The sequence below is a fragment of the Mauremys reevesii genome, linkage group 22 (assembly GCF_016161935.1).
Source record: "Mauremys reevesii isolate NIE-2019 linkage group 22, ASM1616193v1, whole genome shotgun sequence".
Classification (NCBI taxonomy): domain Eukaryota; kingdom Metazoa; phylum Chordata; order Testudines; family Geoemydidae; genus Mauremys; species Mauremys reevesii.
Window position 1 is genome coordinate 6117350 of NC_052644.1, and position 17981 is coordinate 6135330.

The 17981-nt window shown below is 61.4% G+C and overlaps 2 protein-coding genes across 3 annotated transcripts; one reads left to right on the top strand and one right to left on the bottom strand.

Moving 5' to 3' along the window:
* Positions 1 to 531: 531 nt before the first annotated feature.
* On the top strand, positions 532 to 8543 carry LOC120388895 (peptidoglycan-recognition protein SC2-like). The gene is made up of 4 exons (XM_039511011.1): positions 532 to 586; positions 3459 to 3660; positions 4875 to 4993; positions 8365 to 8543. Exons 1-4 carry the CDS (start codon positions 532 to 534, stop codon positions 8541 to 8543), a joined length of 555 nt encoding a protein of 184 aa, XP_039366945.1.
* A 720-nt stretch (positions 8544 to 9263) lies between these two features.
* On the bottom strand, positions 9264 to 17361 carry QPCTL (glutaminyl-peptide cyclotransferase like). 2 transcript variants are annotated; one of them, XR_005590665.1, is made up of 7 exons: positions 17140 to 17361; positions 13628 to 13915; positions 12698 to 12850; positions 12412 to 12511; positions 11427 to 11543; positions 10369 to 10625; positions 9264 to 9864 (listed from the first exon to the last, which is right to left on the bottom strand). XR_005590665.1 is itself a non-coding variant. In XM_039511012.1 (6 exons), the coding sequence occupies exons 1-6, from the start codon at positions 17359 to 17361 to the stop codon at positions 10480 to 10482; spliced, it is 1026 nt and encodes a 341-aa protein (XP_039366946.1). In that variant the 3' UTR covers positions 9264 to 10479. The 2 variants fall into 2 exon arrangements, 1 of the variants encoding a protein (XP_039366946.1); XM_039511012.1 differs by having other exon boundaries at positions 9264 to 10625.
* Between the last annotated feature and the right edge of the window lie 620 nt (positions 17362 to 17981).

Here is a 17981-nt window from a genome sequence, read left to right on the forward strand (position 1 = left end):
TTCCTCCTCAGTGGTTGGGCTCCCAAACAGCATCAGCACAATAGTTTATTGACCAATTGCCTGGCCTCACCCCGTCACTCTGGCAGGCGCTTATAGAGAGCAGCAGGTGCCAGTGCCCAGAGCTCACTCTGCTCCCGGCTCTGCAGGAATCCAGGTGGGCACATGCCAGCCCCACTCTGCACGCCACGGGGCACCGGTCTCCATGGACCAGCTCTGCCCCCAGCACGGCTCTTCTCTCTGCAGCCCCAGCTGGGCAGGTGTTGTTAGTACAGCTGGGGCCGGCGCCGAGCCTGCTGCTCAAGGGGCTGCCATGGGGACCCAGGGAGCTCATGGGGGAGGGGGGTCTGGGCAGGGCTGGGACGCTTCCCCCAGATGACAGTCCAGGGTTGGAGCCCAGGGCAGCCTGAGCACAGGGGGATCTGCTACCCAGAGGCTCTGGGGGTGTTTGGCTCCGGCCCAGCAGCGCCCCCTCCTGGGGGTGGCAGTCGGCTATGACGGGCGCGTGTCCCCACAGGGCCGAGCGAGAGGAAGATGCTGCTGCTGATGCGGGTCGTGTTGCTCTCAGCGCTCTGCGCTGCGGCGCTTGGTGAGTTCGGCTCCCCCCGGGCCGGGGGTGGGGGGCAGGGCTGGAATCCCTGATGCAGCTGAGAACCCAGGGGGCAGAAACGTAAGAGTGGGAAATTACTGATGGAGGCGCCCAACTAACCCGCCCCCTGGCCTGGTGCCCGGGGCTGGACCTGCCCCTGCAGAGCTGGAGACTCCCCTCGGCTCCTGTCCAGCCCATCCCTCCATGAGGCAGGGCTGGGTCATCCCCTGCCCTTTCCTCAGAGCCCGAGTGTTCATCACCCAAGGGATGAGGCCCCTGGCCCTGCCCGTGGTGAGCTGATCCCAGAGTGTCTGAGACCTCCCACCCAGGCCGTGCCCCCTGCCAGCCCAGCTCCATCCGAACTGCCCTGGGGCAACCAAGAGCCAGAAAGTGCCAGCTCCCAGCATGCAGAGGGGCAGCGAGCTGAGGCTGTGTGGAGAGGGCAGGGGAAAGGGGGCTGGGAAGGGGGAGAGCAGGGGCAGAGGGGGGGTGAGGGGATCAGTGACAACACTAGCTGATCTCCAGCTCCCACCAAGGCCCCGTTAGCAGGGTTCGTGCTGGGAATGTCCCTGAAGCCTAGAAACCGCCCCCTGGATCAGAGCAGGGCCCATCTACCCCGGTGTCCCGGCTCCGGCAGTCGCCAGTGCCAGATGCTCCAGAGGGAGCTGCCAGGCACCCCCTAGTGGCCCATGGTGGAATAACCCAGCCACAGGGGAATTTCCTTTCTGTTCCCATCAGTTACTGGCCCCAAGCTCTGGGGCCGGAGCCCGTCCAGTCCCACCCACTTTGACCCTGGCTGTTCTCATTCGCCATAGAAACCTCTGCTCCATTGCTAGATCCTGCTCATGGCCCAGTGGCAGCCAGCGGCAGCCAGGGCCGGCTCTAGGCACCAGCGCTCCAAGCATGTGCTTGGGGCGGCACTTTCCAAGGGGCGGCGCTCCCGCCCCCTCCCCACTTTTTATTTTTTGGCTTGGGGCGCAAAAAGCCGGGAGCCGGCCCTGAACCAGGATGTTCCCTGTCCGCGGAGGCTTTCAGGCAGACCTGGAACTGACGCTGCAGTTCTGGCTTCAGTGGCTAGATGGGGGTCATGGCAGCCTGAGTCGCCTGGGCTGGACTGCAGGTCAGGCAGCCCCGAGCATCATCCCCCAGAGCTGAGCCCGGGCTGCGGCGGCGAGAGGGGCTCAGATCCGGGGCATGATGCTCTGACTCCCCAGCCTGGGTGTGAGGAGCCCAGCCTGGGTGTGAGGAGCTGGGGAGGGAGAGGTCCTGCTGCCGCTCCGAGTCGCCCCAGGGCCCCCGGGTGGGCTGTGCAGGGCGCCGCCGGGCTGGGCAGGGGGCGCGGATCCCGGCTCGCGCGCTGACAGGGCGAGTGGCTGGGTAGCCCGAGCTGCCAGGGAGCTGCCGCCTCCTGGCCCCAGACTCAGCCCGCCGCGCACCTCTCCCGCCTCAGGCCCGCCCTGCCTGCCCTGGGTGGGGAGAGGCAGAGCCCGGCTCCGAGCGGGGCAGCGGGGGATACTGCCCCGCCGGGGGAACCCCCCGTGGCTCGGGCACCTGGGGGGTCAGTATCTGTCCTCTTGGCTCTGCCTGCACGGGGCTGGGAAAGCAGGTGTCAGCACCTGCCCCTCTCAGCCCTGGCACCCCCCTTCCTGCTCGCAGCCCCTCCACTTGTACCTCTCCCCATCGCTTCTTCGCCGCACCCCTTCCCCTTGTACTCTCCCTTCACCCGCACCTCTCCCCTTGTGCCCTCCCCCAGCCCTGACCTCCCGCACCTCCTCCTTCCCCTGCACCTCTTCTCCCACAACCCTCCTGATACCCCCTTTCCTCCTCCATCGTCCTCCGCGAGTACATCACACCCCGCTTCTCTGCCAGGGTAGAGCCCCCAAGCACCCCCACACCCGCTCCGCTGCCTGAACCCTCTTTACTAGATCCCCAGCCCTTTCTGGGTACAAGGTTTGAGGGTTAGTCCCTATGCCTTCCATGTGCATTTGGAGCACTAAAGATGGGGTTGCAGGAGACAGGGGTGTGTGTGAGATTTATACTAAAGTGAAATAAAAATAGGAGAAACGGTTTGATCCCCACTGCAAGTGTAAACGAGGATTGCTGTGGTAAACGAGGAGGTCACGTTTGCGGGGGGAGCCCAGGGCTGGGGTGGCAGGGGGTGCGGGTGGGGGTGGGGGAAGAGAAAGCCCAGAGCTGGGGTGGGGGAAGTGAGGGGTAGCCAAAAATTTTTTTGCTTGGGGCGGCAAAAAACCTAGAGCCGGCCCTGGTGGCAGTGAGTTCCACAGGCTGATTTTGCCCATTGAGCCTTTTCTCAGGGTCAGATGTTCTGACCTTCCAGTTTCTGGGGCACTGGACTCCATGCTGGTCACCCCGACTGTGAAGGGACCTGGCAGAGGGGCAGTGGGTTCAGCAGTGGGAGACCAGAAAGATCAGGGGCCTCCCGGATGGAGAGAGAGTGGAAAGGCTGCAGGGCAGAGGAGACAGGCAGTGGGGATGCAAATGAGAGCCGCATACCCTGGGCGGGAGCTTCCCCAGCCCGGGCTGAGTTCAGAGCACCAGCCTCACCCGCCATCTCCAGCCCAGCCCTTGCTTGGCCTCCCTCCAGCCTGGCCTGGCTTCCCCTCGCCCCTTTGCTGCCTCGGTGAGCAGGCTCCCGGCCAGGCCTCTCTCCAGCCCCGTCAAATTTAACACAGGGGCTGCACGTCCCCCCTGCACCGTGCACGGCCTTTGCTGGCCCCCACCCCCACCCCATTGCCGCAGCCCCAACCCACTCAGCGCACCAGCCCTGGGCCCGATCCTGCAGCGTGGGCTGGGGCAGGTGAGGGGCACCCACATTAACCCAGCCCTTTCTCCCCTCCCCCGCATGGCACAGGCTGTCCCACCATTATCACCCGCTCCCAGTGGGGGGCCCGGCCCCCAAGAAGCAGGGTCCCGCTGAAGACCCCGGTGCCCTACGTCATCATCCACCACACGGTAGGGAACCGCTGCTTCAACCTGGCCTCCTGCAGCCGGGAGGTCAAGGGCATCCAGAACTACCACATGGACTCAAACCGCTGGCCCGACATCGGCTACAAGTGAGTGCAGCAGTGTGGGGTGGGGGCCTCCCCGGAGCTGAGGGGCAGATTTGGGGCCACTGCCCCCAGGAAGCCACAGGGGGAAGGAGAAGTGAAATGGGGGTGGGGTGAAGGCGTCAGCAGGATGATGGGGAGCCAGGGTTGGCGCTGAGACTTGGTAGTGTGGGAACCAGATCTAGGCCGGGAAGGACCAACCCAGTAGTTCCTGATCCTCTTTCTCAGGCAGTTCCCCGGCAGCTGGCACCCCGTGTGCCCCCCCCAACGCCCTGCCCATCCCCCACCCACCCCAGTAGCTGGCACCCCGTGTGCCCCCCCTCACGCCCTGCCCAAGGGCTGGTGCCTGTCCCATCCCCCACCCACCCCAGCAGCTGCCGCACGTGCTCCTGCCCCTCCCCCAGGCCGGGACCCGGGGGGGCTGGAACACGGGACCAGGCTGGGCTGTGGCTCCAGACCCTCCCCCACGTCCTGCTCTCACCCCCATGAGACACTGGGGGCAGGTGGAAAACACGGTGGGTGCAGAGATGTTTGCACCCCCAGCCCTACCGTCCCTGGAGGGGGATGGGGGGCACAGAGCGCATGGCAGGGGGAGATGCGGGGGCTGAGGGAGTCCCTGACAAGTGGGGAATGGAAAGGGGGCAGTCATGGAGCTGGTGGGGGGATGGAGGGCCACAGGGAGCCCCTGGATTGTGCCATGAGCTGCATGGCCAACAGATGCTGCATGGCCTGCGCCCTGCTCGTCTGTGACACGGCCCCACACCGACACCTTTCCCTGGGGCCGGCCTGACGCCCCGGAATGAAAACCTGGGTGGGGATTTGTCTCCGTGAAATGTTTTGGGATTGTGACGTCGGGGGATGGAAACCCAGCTGGGAATTTCCCGCGGGGCAGCGGGTCCCTGCGCTGTTCTCCTGCCCCACATCTGGGCCGGCTACAGCCCTCGCTCGCCCCCCAGCTGTGGGCAGGTTCCATAAGGGGTGTTACACACAGCGCCACCTAACGGCCAAACAGTGCAATACAGGTTAGCCCCACCATTCCAGTCCCTTTCCTCAGTGGGTCTTCAGCTGCATGGCAGAGGACTGAGTTTCTAGCTCCAAAGGTCCCAGGTTCAAACCCGGGCAGGGCCAGCGACAACCCTGGAGGAGCTGCCGGAAGCGATGGGGAGGGGAGAGTGCGGCCGACGTGCCTGTGCGGGTCTCACATTGTGCTCTGCCTGCAGCTTCCTGATCGGCGAGGACGGCAGAGTCTACGAGGGCAGAGGCTGGAGCACCGTGGGGGCCCATGCCAAGAACTGGAACCATAAGTCACTGGGATTCAGTTTCCTGGGCAACTTCTCCAGTATGTGGGTCTTGTCTGTATGGATTTCCCTGCTAGGGTTGCCAGGTGCCCGGTCGAAAAGGGGCTCTGGTCAGCACTGCTGACTGGGCCCATAACAGTCCAGTTGGTGTGGGGCTGGCAAGCTCCCTACCCGGCTCTGTGCGGCTCCCAGGAACCAGCCGGCATGTCCTTCCAGCTCGGGGGCAGCCACAGGGCTCCGCACGCTGCACCCACTCCAAGCTCTGGCTCCACAGCTCCCATTGGCTGCGGTTCCTGGCCAATGACAGCTGCGGAGCTGGTGCTTGGGGTGGAGACATGTGGAGCCCCCGTGGCTGCCTCCAAGCCGGCGGGACATGTCGCCACATACTGGGATCTGCCTGAAGTCAGCACTGCCTGGAGTCTGCACCCTGAATCCCTTCCCACACCCCTGCCCCAGCTTAGAACCCTCTTCTGCACCCTAACTCGCTCCCAGAGCCTGCGCCTCACACCCCCTCCCGCACCTCAACCCCCTGCCCCAGTCCTGAGTCTCCTCCCACACTCCAAACCCCTCAGCCCCAGTCTAGAGCCTCCTCCTGCACCCCAAACCCCCATCCCTGGCTCCACCCCAGAGCCTGAGCCCTAAGCCCAAGTGCTCACGCTCCCCGCCCCCCAGCCCCAGCCCAGTGAAAATGAGTGAGTGAGCAAGGGTGAGGGAGAGAGCGCAAAAGAGGTGGGGGGGGTGGAGTGAGTGGGGGAGGGACCTCAGAGAAGGGGCGGGGCAGGGGCGGAGCCTCAGGGCAAGGGCGTTTGGTTTTCTGCAGTTAGAAAGTTGGCAACCCTATTAGGCCCTGCCGGGAGCTGGGAATCCCTCCTGCAGGGCTCCCGCCCACACCTGCTCTGCCCTGCTGCCCCGACACCTGGGACAGGGGGTTCTGCTGCAGGGACCATCTTGGGTGATGTAGGAATTGGTAACTAATGACAATGGGTCACTGCTGCAGAGCGACCTGGCTGGCTGCAGGCAAACAATGTGGGGTTTCAATCCAGCCAAGCACAAGGCAGGGATCGGGGCCCAAGGAACACAGGTCAGAGCTACGGCCTGGAGTCTGGAAAGCAGCAACCCAGACAGGATCTAGGGCAGGGAAAGCAGCTGAGCAGGACCCTGGAGACGTAGTGACCTTTGGCTGTATAGGAAGGGGAGAGCGAGTAGGAGCCGGGGGAGGGAGGGAGTCACCTGTATACGCCATCACTGGATCCATCACTGGATCCCCTGGCTGGCTCTGGTGGCCCAGGGGAGTTTGCTCCACTGGCTAATCACCCTCCCTGTTCGAAATTTGGGCCTTATGTCTCAGGGGAACGTGTGTGGCTTCAGCTCCCAGCCCCTGGCTCCTCTTCTGCCTTTCTCCATGCAGCTAACGCGCCCGGCAGGTCCTGTATTTCCTCCCCGGGTGATCAGCTGGATGGACTGAACTCTGCCCATCCCACCCTGGCGGCCATTTCTCCAGCCCATCCATTGTGTTTGTGGCTCTTTTTCCACATCCCTTTTAACACGCGGGCCCCAGAGCCCGGTGCAGGATCCAGCATCCCTGGACACAGGGGGAAAATCTCTTCCCTGGCCCCCACTCCCGCTTGTCCCGCCCAGGATCCCATGAGCCCTGCATGTCCTCGCATTGCCTTGGGAGCTCAGGTGCGGCTTGTAACCCCTAGATCCTCCCCGGAGCCCGGCTCTGCAGGGTGCAGCCTGGAAGTGGGGCCTGCGGCCCTGGCCTCACCCGGCAGAGAGCGCCTGAGCTGGGCACTCACAGGGTGGCTGTAGATGGGGGCACTGGGCACCCTGTGGCCCTGTGACAGGTTCCCTCCGGGGTGCCACTCGGAACTGCGGTACCACTGAGCCCACCTGAACCACCAGCCTGGCTTCCCTTTACACTGTGCTGCTGTGACAATCTCTCAAGCCCAGTCCAGCACACCCGCAGGTAGGGACACACCCAGCTGCAGAAACACACACATGCTGAGATCAGCTCTGTACGGGAAAACTCAGCTAAGGGATTGCTCAGCACTCAAGTGCACACCCGCCTCTAGAGGAGAAACCCACATCTCGAATACTGTGTACAGATGTGGTCTCCTCACCTCAAAAAAGATATTCTAGCACTAGAAAAGGTTCAGAAAAGGGCAACTAAAATGATTAGGGGTTTGGAGAGGGTCCCATACGAGGAAAGATTAAAGAGGCTAGGACTCTTCAGCTTGGAAAAGAGGAGACTAAGGGGGGATATGATAGAGGTTTATAAAATCACAAGTGATGTGGAGAAAGTGGATAAGGAAAAGTTATTTACTTATTCCCAGAATACAAGAACTAGGGGTCACCAAATGAGATTAATAGGCAGCAGGTTTAAAACAAATAAAAGGAAGTTCTTCACACAGCGCACAGTCAACCTGTGGAACTCCTTACCTGAGGCGGTTGTGAAGGCTGGACTGTAACAGGGTTTAAAAGATAACTGGATAAATTCATGGAGGTTAAGTCCATAAACGGCTATTAGCCAGGCTGGGTAGGGAATTGTGTCCCTAGCCTCTGTTTCTCAGAGGGTGGAGATGAACGGCAGGAGAGAGATCACTTGATCATTTCCTGTTAGGTTCACTCCCTCTGGGGCACCTGGCATTGGCCACTGTTGGTGGACAGATACTGGGCTAGATGGACCTTTGGTCTGAGCCGGTACGGCCGTTCTTATGTTCTAAACACGCAAGATAAGCTTAAGATACTAAAGAAACTGGCTACAAGCAGTAATTTCTCACCCTAAATGTTTTAGGCAGATTGCAGATTCTTGTAGGCCAGCAGCACTGGCCTGCAGCGTAAAGCTTCAGATATTTCATTCACAGGCTAGATACCCTTCTGGCCTGGGCTCAGCACTTCTCCCGCCCCCCAGCCCCCGCCTTTGTTTCTTAGGTGCTTCCAGCAGTCACCCTGGGCAGGGATTCAGTGAAGAACGAGCGTTGATTATGTCACTCCCCTGCCTTAAATAGCTTTACATATGGCAGGAATCCTCTGGGCACTCGCAGGGCAGCTGCAGCTGGGGGCTCTGGGCACCTGGTGCCCCCTCCCAGCTGAGAGCTTGGGGGCGGGGGTTGGTATTTAGCAAGAGATCTGCCCCTGGGCTAACCCAGCTGGCTTCAGCGCCATCCCGCTGGGCTCTGCCACGGTCGAGCTCCCTGTGTGAGGGGCACCAGGCTGGGTCACAGGGCCAGGAAATGCAGCAGGCGGGAGGCTGCATTACCCAACGCAATGGGGCGAGGGGGGAGTAACATTGACGTGGCCAATCGAGAGCGTGGGCAGAGGGGGGTTATTTATTCTGGCCACAGTCACATCCCCTGAGCAGCAGACAGGGGCCAGGATGAGATTAACAGGGGGCTGCTCTGTCTTGCAGACAGACCCCCCAATGCTGCCGCCCTGAATGCCGCCCAGAGCCTGATCCAATGCGCCGTCAAGAGGGGCTTCCTGAGACGCAGCTACACCCTGAAGGGGCATCGCAACGTGAACCCGACCAGCTGCCCCGGGAACGCCCTCTACGGGGTCATCAGCCGGTGGCCCAGGTTCAAAGCCTGAGTCCCTCCAGCCTCGGGGAGCCCCTCCGCCCATCGCTGACCCCACACGCGGCTTCTGCCTGCCTGAGCAGCACCTCCGCCCCCCAGCAGGGGGCAGCCTTGCACTTCTCGCCCACCTGCTGCCTCCTGGGGCCCAGAGAGCAGGGATCTGAGAGTTGGGGTTACGCTCCCGTCTCCCCCTGGGCTCGGCTGCCCTCCCGCCCGGGGGGCTCAGATTTTTAATGGCGCCTGGGAGCCACCTGCCGCCCCCCAGGCTGCTTCCTTCGGCAGACGCCAGGCCTAGCCCCTCGCTCCCGCCCGGCACTGGCACGTCGGCTCAGCCCGGTTCCACACACAGCCAGGCCCAGGGTCTTACAGCATCCGGGGGGTGGGGCCAATCCTCAGCCGAGCTCCGCAGCGACAGCCCTGCCAAGCCCTGGGCAGCTCAGGGAATGTCGCCTCCCTTCCCGTGTTAAACCTCTGAGCAATTCTCAGTTCCAGAGTCAAATCCTCCTCTGCCCCCAGCCCCACTGAAATCTGCAGCGAAACTTCCATCTGGAATCCCCCAGAAATTGGTCGCTATTTACCCACCCCCACAAAGGGAACCCAAGTGTCCCCGAGCCCTGACCCTCAGCGCTGCCTGGCCCCGCAGGGTCTGGCTCTCAAAGCTTTCAGCCCTAGCACCTTTTGCCCCGACAATCCGCTCCTGCCAGCCTCTCATACCGAGGTGGGGGAGGGGGGCGAAGTGTTTGGATCTTCACATGGCGGGTGCCTGGGAAGGGCCCATTGGGTGGTTCGCAGAGTCCCACAAAGGGGTTTTTAATTCAAGTGCAATTTGCCTCTAACCCAGCGCCCCTGCGGCTTAGCGCTTGCTTTGCTTGGGGGGCTACTGAGCAGTGAGAATAAACCAGCTTCTAGCACATGAAAAGGTGAAGCGCCGTGAATCATTTCATCTCCTGTTAAACCATAACCACCCCCCGCCGCTGGGCTGGGCTGGGCGAGCTCAGAGGACGAGATTATGGTCTGTCAGATTAGCACTAAGACACCCCTTTGTGCTAGGTACTTTACACACAGAACATAAGACAGACAGTCCCTGCCCTAAAGAGCTCACAGTCTAACTAGACACAGGGTGGGAGGGGAAACGGAGGCACTGGGAGGGGAAAGGGTTTTACGCAGACTCACAGGGCTAGTCAGTGGCAGAGCGTGGAACAGATCCAAAGGCAGAAGTCAAGTGCTCTGCCCACTAGGCTGTGCTGCCTCTCAGTCCAGAGGGAGGAGATGGACGGAAACGAAGGGGGTGCTGGTTCTTCACGGGTTCCACAGACAGGCCCGGCAACCCTGAGCTGAAGGAAGGAGAGGGGAGCTGCTGTTTGCTGCTGGTGATGGGAGGGGGCCGGAGCAGAGGGAACAGCCATGCCAGCAGCAGCGTCCCAGCCCCACAGTGCCCAGGGCTGCCCAGCGCGAGGGGGCGCTATGGGGAGGGGGCAGCAGCCCTGGACGGGGCAGCTCTTTGTTACGAGAGTCGCTGTGGAGCAGCCCCCGCGCGAGGCTGGGAGCCCGGCGCCCCCAGAGCTGAACGGGCCCCGGAAACAGGAGCAAACCCTGGTGGGCCAGAAGCTGGAGGCCCCCGGTGTCCTGCCCCCAGCACAGTCCGGGTTCACCCCCATTATTCCTGCTTCTGAGCCGCGGGCCCAACCTCAAGGGGCTCAAGCAAGAGGTTTCACTCCTGGGCCAGCCGCAGCCCCCAGCACAATCTCCCTTCCCGTCCTCTCTGCGACACCAGCATCGTAACAGCTCCCCCGGCCCCTGCGGGGCTGTAACAGCCTGGGCCCCCCAAGCCGTCTTGCCTGGTCCCTGGGGTGTTTTGGCCTCTGGCCCCGATGGAGCTCGGCCCAGGAGGGGCGAAGGACCCTGCCCAAGGAGAGGTTGGTCCCCTCGCCAGGGGAGGCTCTGGGCATTCACAGCCACAAGTACTCAGCCAGGAAGGCAGCCAGGATCTTGCAGAGGTTCTCCACGGTCGGGGGGTGCAGGTTCTGCTCCGTGTCCTCCATCGTATGCCAGACCCACGGGAAGGGGGTGGCGATGAGGTGCAGCACCGGCACTCCTGCGGCCAGACAGATACACGGACGGTCAGTGGGGATCCAAGCCGGGACCTGCAGCGCTGCAAGCACCGGCCTCTACTGCTGGAGCTACCGGAGTAATTCCACTAGTGTTAGCAGTAGTAGCCTATTATCCCCATGTGGCCCAGCCACTAGAGGGCAACGTGTGACACAGTCTAAATCCACACACTGCCTCAGTAGATGGAGCCAGGCCCTCAGGCATGACCTGACCTTACATCTAGGAGCCCTGTGCTTCCTGACTTAGCAACAAGCAGCTGGCCAGGTGCATTATGGGAACCAGGTTGGCCAGAGACATCAAACAGGTCAGGGCCAAGTGGCGAGACAGCAATGATGTGTTTATAAAGTCTTCCACCCCCAAGGATCCCAGAGCCTACATTCAAAATGCAGCCACCTCTGGGGTGAAGCTTGCCAGGCAGACAAACAACATCTATAAAGCATTTTACCCCCGTCAATAACAACACTTAGCTCTTGCGTAGCCCTTGTCCTCAAGGGATCCCAAAGCACTTTACAAAGAGGGTCAAAATGATTCCCCCCACTTAAACGGGGAAAACTGAGGAAGACAGCAGCAAAGTCACCCAGCAGGGCAGGGGCGAAGCCAGGACCTGAACCCAGGTCTCAGTCCCTTGCTCCACTCACGAGGCCAGGCTTGTGGGGGAGCCTGGGGGAGTCTCACCACGTTTTGTCTGCACACATTCTGCCCTGGCTCCTCCAGGGAGGCCCCCCCGGCTGTCCATCCCACACTATTCTGCGCCTGGACGCCCGGTAGCCAGGGGCAGGGCAGGTACCTTTGCGGAGGAAGGGGACGTGGTCGTCTTCAACAAGCCCATACGCAGGCTCGCGCTGGAAGTACGTCTGCGCCCGGGGGTGGGATTGCAGCAGGCCCAGCTGGTGCAGACGCTTCTCTGGGCGACACAGAGCAGAGGGTGAGGAACGGGCTGGTTCCTGGGACCTGTGAGGCTGGGGGCGTGGCAGAACGAGCCCCACAGGGGGCCCCGCCTGGCCACTCGCACCAAAGCTCCCGGAGGACATGAGTACACTGCTGTCTCCGGGAGCAGGCAGGGGAAAACGCCGGAGAGGGAGGGGGAATTTCAAACCTGACATGTCGTGTTTCAGGGAAATAAAGTGTTGGTGAAAGATGCCAGGTCAACAGCCGCGGGGACTGAATCCCCAACTCCCAGCTCTTTCCCACAACTGGGGCTAGAACCCAGGAGTCCTGGCTCCCAGCTCCCCCTGCTCTAACCACTAGACATCACTCCCCCAGAGCTGGGCTAGAACCCAGGAGTCCTGGTTCCCAGCCCCCTGCTCTAACCACTAGACCCCACTCTCCTGCCACAGTCGGGGATAGAACCCAGGAGTCCTGGCTCCCAGCCCCCCTACTCTAACCACTAGCCCCCACTCCCCTGCCACAGCTGGGCATAGAACCCAGGAGTCCTGGCTCCTAGCCCCCCTTCTCTAACCACTAGACATCACTCCCCCAGAGCTGGGCTAGAACCCAGGAGTCCAGGCTCCCAGCCCCCTGCTCTAACCACTAGACCCCACTCCCCTGCCATAGCTGGGGATAGAACCCAGGAGTCCAGGCTCCCAGCCCCCTGCTCTAACCACCAGACCCCACTCCCCTCCCAGAGTTGGGGCTAGAACCCAGGCACCTTAATTCATTGTCAGACAGATGCAGGCCCATCAGGACTGGGGGGGTGGGGGGTATCTGGCCTGCTAGGGGTGCCTGGGGCGGCAAGCCCCCTCCCACCCTTGGAAGGAAGGAAGGTTCGGTACCGATGCCGACGAGCCGGTCGAACCAGGAGGCGGTGAGGGGGAAGTGGTTCTGGATGGTCGGGTTTCGGGCCCCCAGCAGGTCCAGCAGGACAAACAGGCTCTGCAAGGAGGCAAGGAGGGATTAAATCTGCAGGGGCCCAGCCACCCCAGGAGGATCTGAGGTAGGGACTGGTCCAAGATCCAGTGCACAGAGTGAGCCCCCCCAGACAGGCACCCCCCCAGCCCCCTCCAGCCTGAAATCTCCCCTGTGCAGAGCTCCCCACAGGGGCAGGCGGGCAGCTCTCACCATAGCCTGGAGCTGGCTGGTGTCCGGCCGGTGCTGAGCCTTGGCCATGTGCTCAGCCAGGTGGCGTGCCCCGTACAGGGAATCGCTCTCGCTCCACTCCCCGAAGGCCTCCTCGCCGTCCAGAAACAGCAGCTGCAGCGTCACCTCGGAGCCCTGGGGAGAGACACGGGGCTCGCTCAACCCTGGCACTGCCAGACAGGTGAGGGGACTGCACCAGGACAGCAGCAGAACTGGGGATAGAACCCAGTAGTCCTGGCTCCCAGCTCCGCTGCTCCAACCATTAGACCCCACTCGCCTCCCAGGGCCAGAGATAGAACCCAGGCGTCCTGGCTCCCAGCCCCGCTGCTCTAACCACTAGACCCCACTCCCCTCCCAGGGCCAGAGATAGAACCCAGGCGTCCTGGCTCCCAGCCCCGCTGCTCCAACCATTAGACCCCACCCCCTCCCAGAGCCAGAGATAGAACCCAGGAGTCCTGGCTCCCAGCCCCCCACCTCTAACCACTAGACCCCACTCCCCTCCAGGCCCAGAGATAGAACCCAGGCGTCCTGGCTCCCAGCCCCGCTGCTCTAACCACTAGACCCCACTCGCCTCCCAGGGCCAGAGATAGAACCCAGGCGTCCTGGCTCCCAGCCCCGCTGCTCTAACCACTAGACCCCACTCGCCTCCCAGGGCCAGAGATAGAACCCAGGCGTCCTGGCTCCCAGCCCCGCTGCTCTAACCACTAGACCCCACTCCCCTCCCAGGGCCAGAGATAGAACCCAGGCGTCCTGGCTCCCAGCCCCGCTGCTCCAACCATTAGACCCCACCCCCTCCCAGGGCCAGAGATAGAACCCAGAAGTCCTGGCTCCCAGCCGCCGCTGGTTTTACCCACTAGACTCCATTCCTTTCCCCCAGCCAAGAGTAGAACCCCCAGCCTGGGAAGCGCTCACCTGCTGCTTGGCCTTCAGCAGCTCGGCGTCCAAGGCCGTGGCCAGTTCCAGCAGGATGGCGCAGGGCACGGCCGAGTCGGTGGCCCCCAGGAAGGTGCGGCCCTGCCGGTCGCGGGGGAAGTACTTGGAGTCATAGTGGCAGGCCAGGACCAAGCGCCGCCCGGCAGCGGGGTCCAGCGTGGCCACTACGTTGGCAAAGCTCACGACACCCCGTGGGGTCCGGTCCTCGAAGGCATCCAGCTCGACCCGCCAGCCCGCAGCCAGCGTGGCCAGGCTATCCACGATGAACTGGGACAAGACGGAGAAGCCGTCAGGGGGGAGCATCAGAGGGCAGCTGTTTTGGGGATATCAGCAGGGAGGCCCGTGGGGGGACAGGGGGAACAGTCTCACCCTTCTAAGGCAAGGGGCAGGGGCGGAGAGATGCTCACCATCTCCAAAGGGATCTGCCCAATGCAATGGGGCTAGGATGCTCCGAGACGGACCCCACGTGCTGCCTGACAGGGTCAGAGCGACGGCCCACCTAGCCTGGCATCCCGCCTCTGACTGCGCCCAGCACCAGCTGCTTCAACGGAAGGCGACAGAACCCTGCAGTAGCAGCCGTGGGATGATCTGCCTCCCACGTCTGGGCTCATCCTGAGTTAGAGACTGGCTCGAGCCCTGGCGTGGGTTCACTCTCTCTACCAGATTGTTGGTACTGACCACCCACCGCTCTGCGTATCTTTGTTCTCCATACAAATGTCCCGTTCCTTTGTGAATCTTACTAAGTTCTGAGCCCCAGTGAATTCCTGTGGCAGTGAGTTCCACTGGCTAATCACACATCACAGGAAGCAGGTTTTCCTTTGACCAGATTTGACTCCCCGACCTTTTAATTCCCTGGAACATCCCCTTCCAGGCGCAGGAGAGAAGCATCCTACCTCCCCTATCAAGTAACAGCTGGTCTGGAAAGATTGCTGCCATGATCCCTCTCGCTCATCCCATTCCAGAGTAACGATCCCGATCGGTCCCAGCTACACCCAAGAGGTTTTCCAGGCTCTGTTCAGTCTTGTTCCCCGTCTCTAGACCCCCTTTGTTCAGTGCTATCCCATGTGAGATGGGGGCCATTCCTGAGCGTATCCAGCTGGGTTAGCACCCGGGAAGAGTCGGAGGCGTTTACATTCAGCGTGCGTTACGCTGCCCGTCGACAGTGACTTCCATCGGCATCGCGTCACTCCCCCCCCAGGCTGGCTCAGGTCTCTCTGAAATTCCTCACGGCCCTCTCTGCTCCTGGCTACCCTCAATAATTTTGCTACTACCCCAACTTCCAGATCATTAACAAAGATATTAAACAACACAGGACCTTTAGCCAGGACTGAAACTGACCACGTGAGGTACGGCTTGTGGCCTACAGGTATTTGCTAGGTACGGCGCAGGTATAAAGCAATGAGCATACAAGCCTCTGGCCTGAGAGACACGAGCGCAGCCAAACCAGGCACGCGGGCCAAGAAGCTAGACAGGAGTAACCCCAGGCCAAGATCTCACAGGACAAACCGCTACACTGTGACCCAGGCCAGCTGACACCGGGTCATGGGGCTCGGGCTGCAAGGCTAAAAGTCGCCATGTAGATGTTCGCTCTCGGGCTGGAGTCTGGGCTCTGAGACCGTCCCTCCTCATGGGGTCTCGGAGCCGGAACATCTGCACAGCAATTTTATAAACCCACAGCCCAGCCCGCGTCAGCTGAGCCAGGCCCTGGGTCTTTCATTGCAGCGTAGACATCCCCTGAATCGACTCTTTGCTTCCTGTCTCCTGGCCAGTTTTGGATCCAAGACAATCGTTTGTCTCTCACGCCTCGGCGACTTTGCTTCTTTAGTCCAAAGTGGCGCCTAGACGTTGAAATAATCTTCTCCATCAAGCAACGAGACTCTGAAGTCCCCTCTGCTTGCCTGGAACCAGTAGCCTCTCCAAGAAAGCTGGTACTGAGGCCTCGACCCCAGCCTCCTTCCTGTTTTCCACACCATTGGTGCCAACGTGCACCATGAGCTCCGCCCCAGAAACCCATCTAGGTATCTTGTGACCTTTGTACCTAGCTGGTTCCACGTTCACCAGCTCTCCACTGTCTACATTCCCGATGGCCCACTACCCCACAGCCCGTCTTCTCTCTGCTGCAATTCCACCTCCTGGAGCCATCTGCACTGGGCAGGAGAACTGCCAGGCTTCACTAATTGGGGGGGCTTGGGGGGTCCCCCACATCCTGCCTCAGGGTCTGTCCATCAGGTGACTGGATGGTGGGGGAAACCAGCCCAATCCCCAGTATCCTCCCCCTTCTTCCCCCCCAACCAGTTGGGACATTTCTGACCAATCGTTTTTCCGTCAAAAAACACCAATTCATCCAAATTTTGCGAAACAGGGTCAGGCTCGACGACGCTCCCGCCTCGAAAAAACGTTTCACCTGTCCACATACAACGTTGCGAGCGCTTCAAACAGTCCCATTTTCTGGGTCAAAACAACAATGATTTGTTCTGAAATTTCAGCTAATCAGACTGAAAAAAGGTGAAAACTGAAATTAAACATGGCAAACTGATCAAAACAAACCGTTTCCATTGACCCGAACTGGCAAAGGAAAGGTCTTAGGGGTTGCAAATGGAGATTTTTGTCCTGATTGGAGACAGGAAAATATTTGGAACTTTCAAAAATATTTGCAGAACGGGAAAACCAGTTCTCAACGGCTTGAACCCCCGCATGCTGGGTCTGCAATGGACATGTCATTCGCACAGACGCTTCCAAAATGCACTGAGCTTTCGGCACCCACTTCAAACCGGGTGTAGCTTCCCCAAGAGGTCCTGCAGACCCAACCCCAAAGATCTTCTGCATCTCTAGTTCAGGCCAGGGCTACTCCACAAACCCAGCAGAGCTTTGTTGTCTGGGGTGTGGAAAGAAAAGAAAAGCAGCCCCTAGCTGCCAAACCCCCCGGTGTAGACGCAACTGTCCATGGAAGAGAACTTCTGCTGGCACAGCATCGTTCAGGGAAATTGTTCCTACATGGGCAAAACTCTTCTGTCAGCCTCCACTGTGTCTACACTAGGGGGTGCTGCCAGGACAGCTATACCGGTACAGGGGTATGTATAGAGCTTGTGCAGTGTAGACAAGGCCGCAGACTAACCCCCTGCCCCCATTGCAGCCAGGGCCCTGTCGCTCCTTGGGGCTGGATTCTCCCTCGTGCAATTACAAAGATACTGAGTTAGCTGGTCTCTCACACCCACTTTGCACCAATGGCAGTGACTGCCCAGGGTCCCAGGTGCAGGGAGGGAAAGCTGCTGTTTGCACCGGAGCCTGAAACACACAGAGCTGCCCCAGAGCAATTCCTGGCCTCGAGCCACCGGCTGCAGCGGGGCAAACCCCTGGAGCGTGCAGGGCCTGGGCTTACTCTGGAGTCTGACATTCCGGGGTGACCTCTGAGCCCGGGATGCGCCCCCATCTCCAGCACGGCACAAGACCGCACGTCCCCAAGGCTTCGCCGGGCCACCGCCCACACTCACCTGCCGCACCTTCCTGTTCCCCGGGCTGCCCGGGTACCGCTCGATCAGCATGGGCTTCAGGAAGGAGCCCCAGAGGCGCTGGAGGTCCACCAAGGCGGCCAGACGCTTCACCTGGCTGCTGGAGAGGCTCCGGGGCTTGTGGCCGAGCTGCGGGAAGGAACAGCGCTGGAATCCAAGGGACCGTTCAAAACACCCCCCGCACCAGGAACGGACCCAGACCATCCAGGCGACAGCAGAGGGGTCCCGCGGTCTGAGTCTCGTGTTCGTACAGTGCCCAGCACAACGTGACTAGGGCTGCCCAGGCATCCTGTCCCCAATACAGGCAGTGGCTGCGAACAGGGGGTGCCCTCCCGCTGCATCCCCCTGCGCTGCACGACCCCGCGAGGGTGACGGAGAACAGAGCACAAGAGCCAGTGAGAGTTAAAGGGCCTCTCCCTGCCCCCACCAGAGTCAGTGGAGGGCGGGAGGGGAGATGCCAGCGCTGGTGGTGCTACTGCCTCTCCGAGGGCTCTGGGCACCCGCAAGTCACACCCAGGGCCTCCCCCCAGCCTGCCAGCCCCTGGACTCAAATCGCTCAGCCCCCCCTGCACCTTCCATGCCTCACTGCAACACCCCCCACCATCACTGGGCACCCTGACCCCACACCCCCTCCCTCCCAGGCACCCTGACCCCACACCCCCTCCCTCCCAGGCACCCTATCCCATCCATGCCTCACTGCAACACCACCCTCCCCATACCGGGCACCCTGACCCCACACCCTCTCTCTCCCAGGCACCCTGACCCCCCCCCATTCTTCCCAGGCACCCTATCCCATCCATGCCTCACTGCAACACCCCCCTCCC

Excerpts from the sequence above, each read along its gene's own strand:
- LOC120388895 (XM_039511011.1), top strand. The coding sequence starts at position 532 with ATGCTGCTGCTGATGCGGGTCGTGTTGCTCTCAGCGCTCTGCGCTGCG. Across the intron at positions 3,661-4,874 it reads TGGCCCGACATCGGCTACAA|CTTCCTGATCGGCGAGGACG; the intron begins GTGAGTGCAGCA and ends CTCTGCCTGCAG. Across the intron at positions 4,994-8,364 it reads TTTCCTGGGCAACTTCTCCA|ACAGACCCCCCAATGCTGCC; the intron begins GTATGTGGGTCT and ends TCTGTCTTGCAG.
- QPCTL (XM_039511012.1), bottom strand. The coding sequence starts at position 17,361 with ATGGTCTGGGTCCGTTCCTGGTGCGGGGGGTGTTTTGAACGGTCCCTT. Across the intron at positions 13,916-17,139 it reads GGAACAGGAAGGTGCGGCAG|TTCATCGTGGATAGCCTGGC; the intron begins GTGAGTGTGGGC and ends GTCTTGTCCCAG. Across the intron at positions 11,544-12,411 it reads CGACCGGCTCGTCGGCATCG|AGAAGCGTCTGCACCAGCTG; the intron begins GTACCGAACCTT and ends TGTGTCGCCCAG.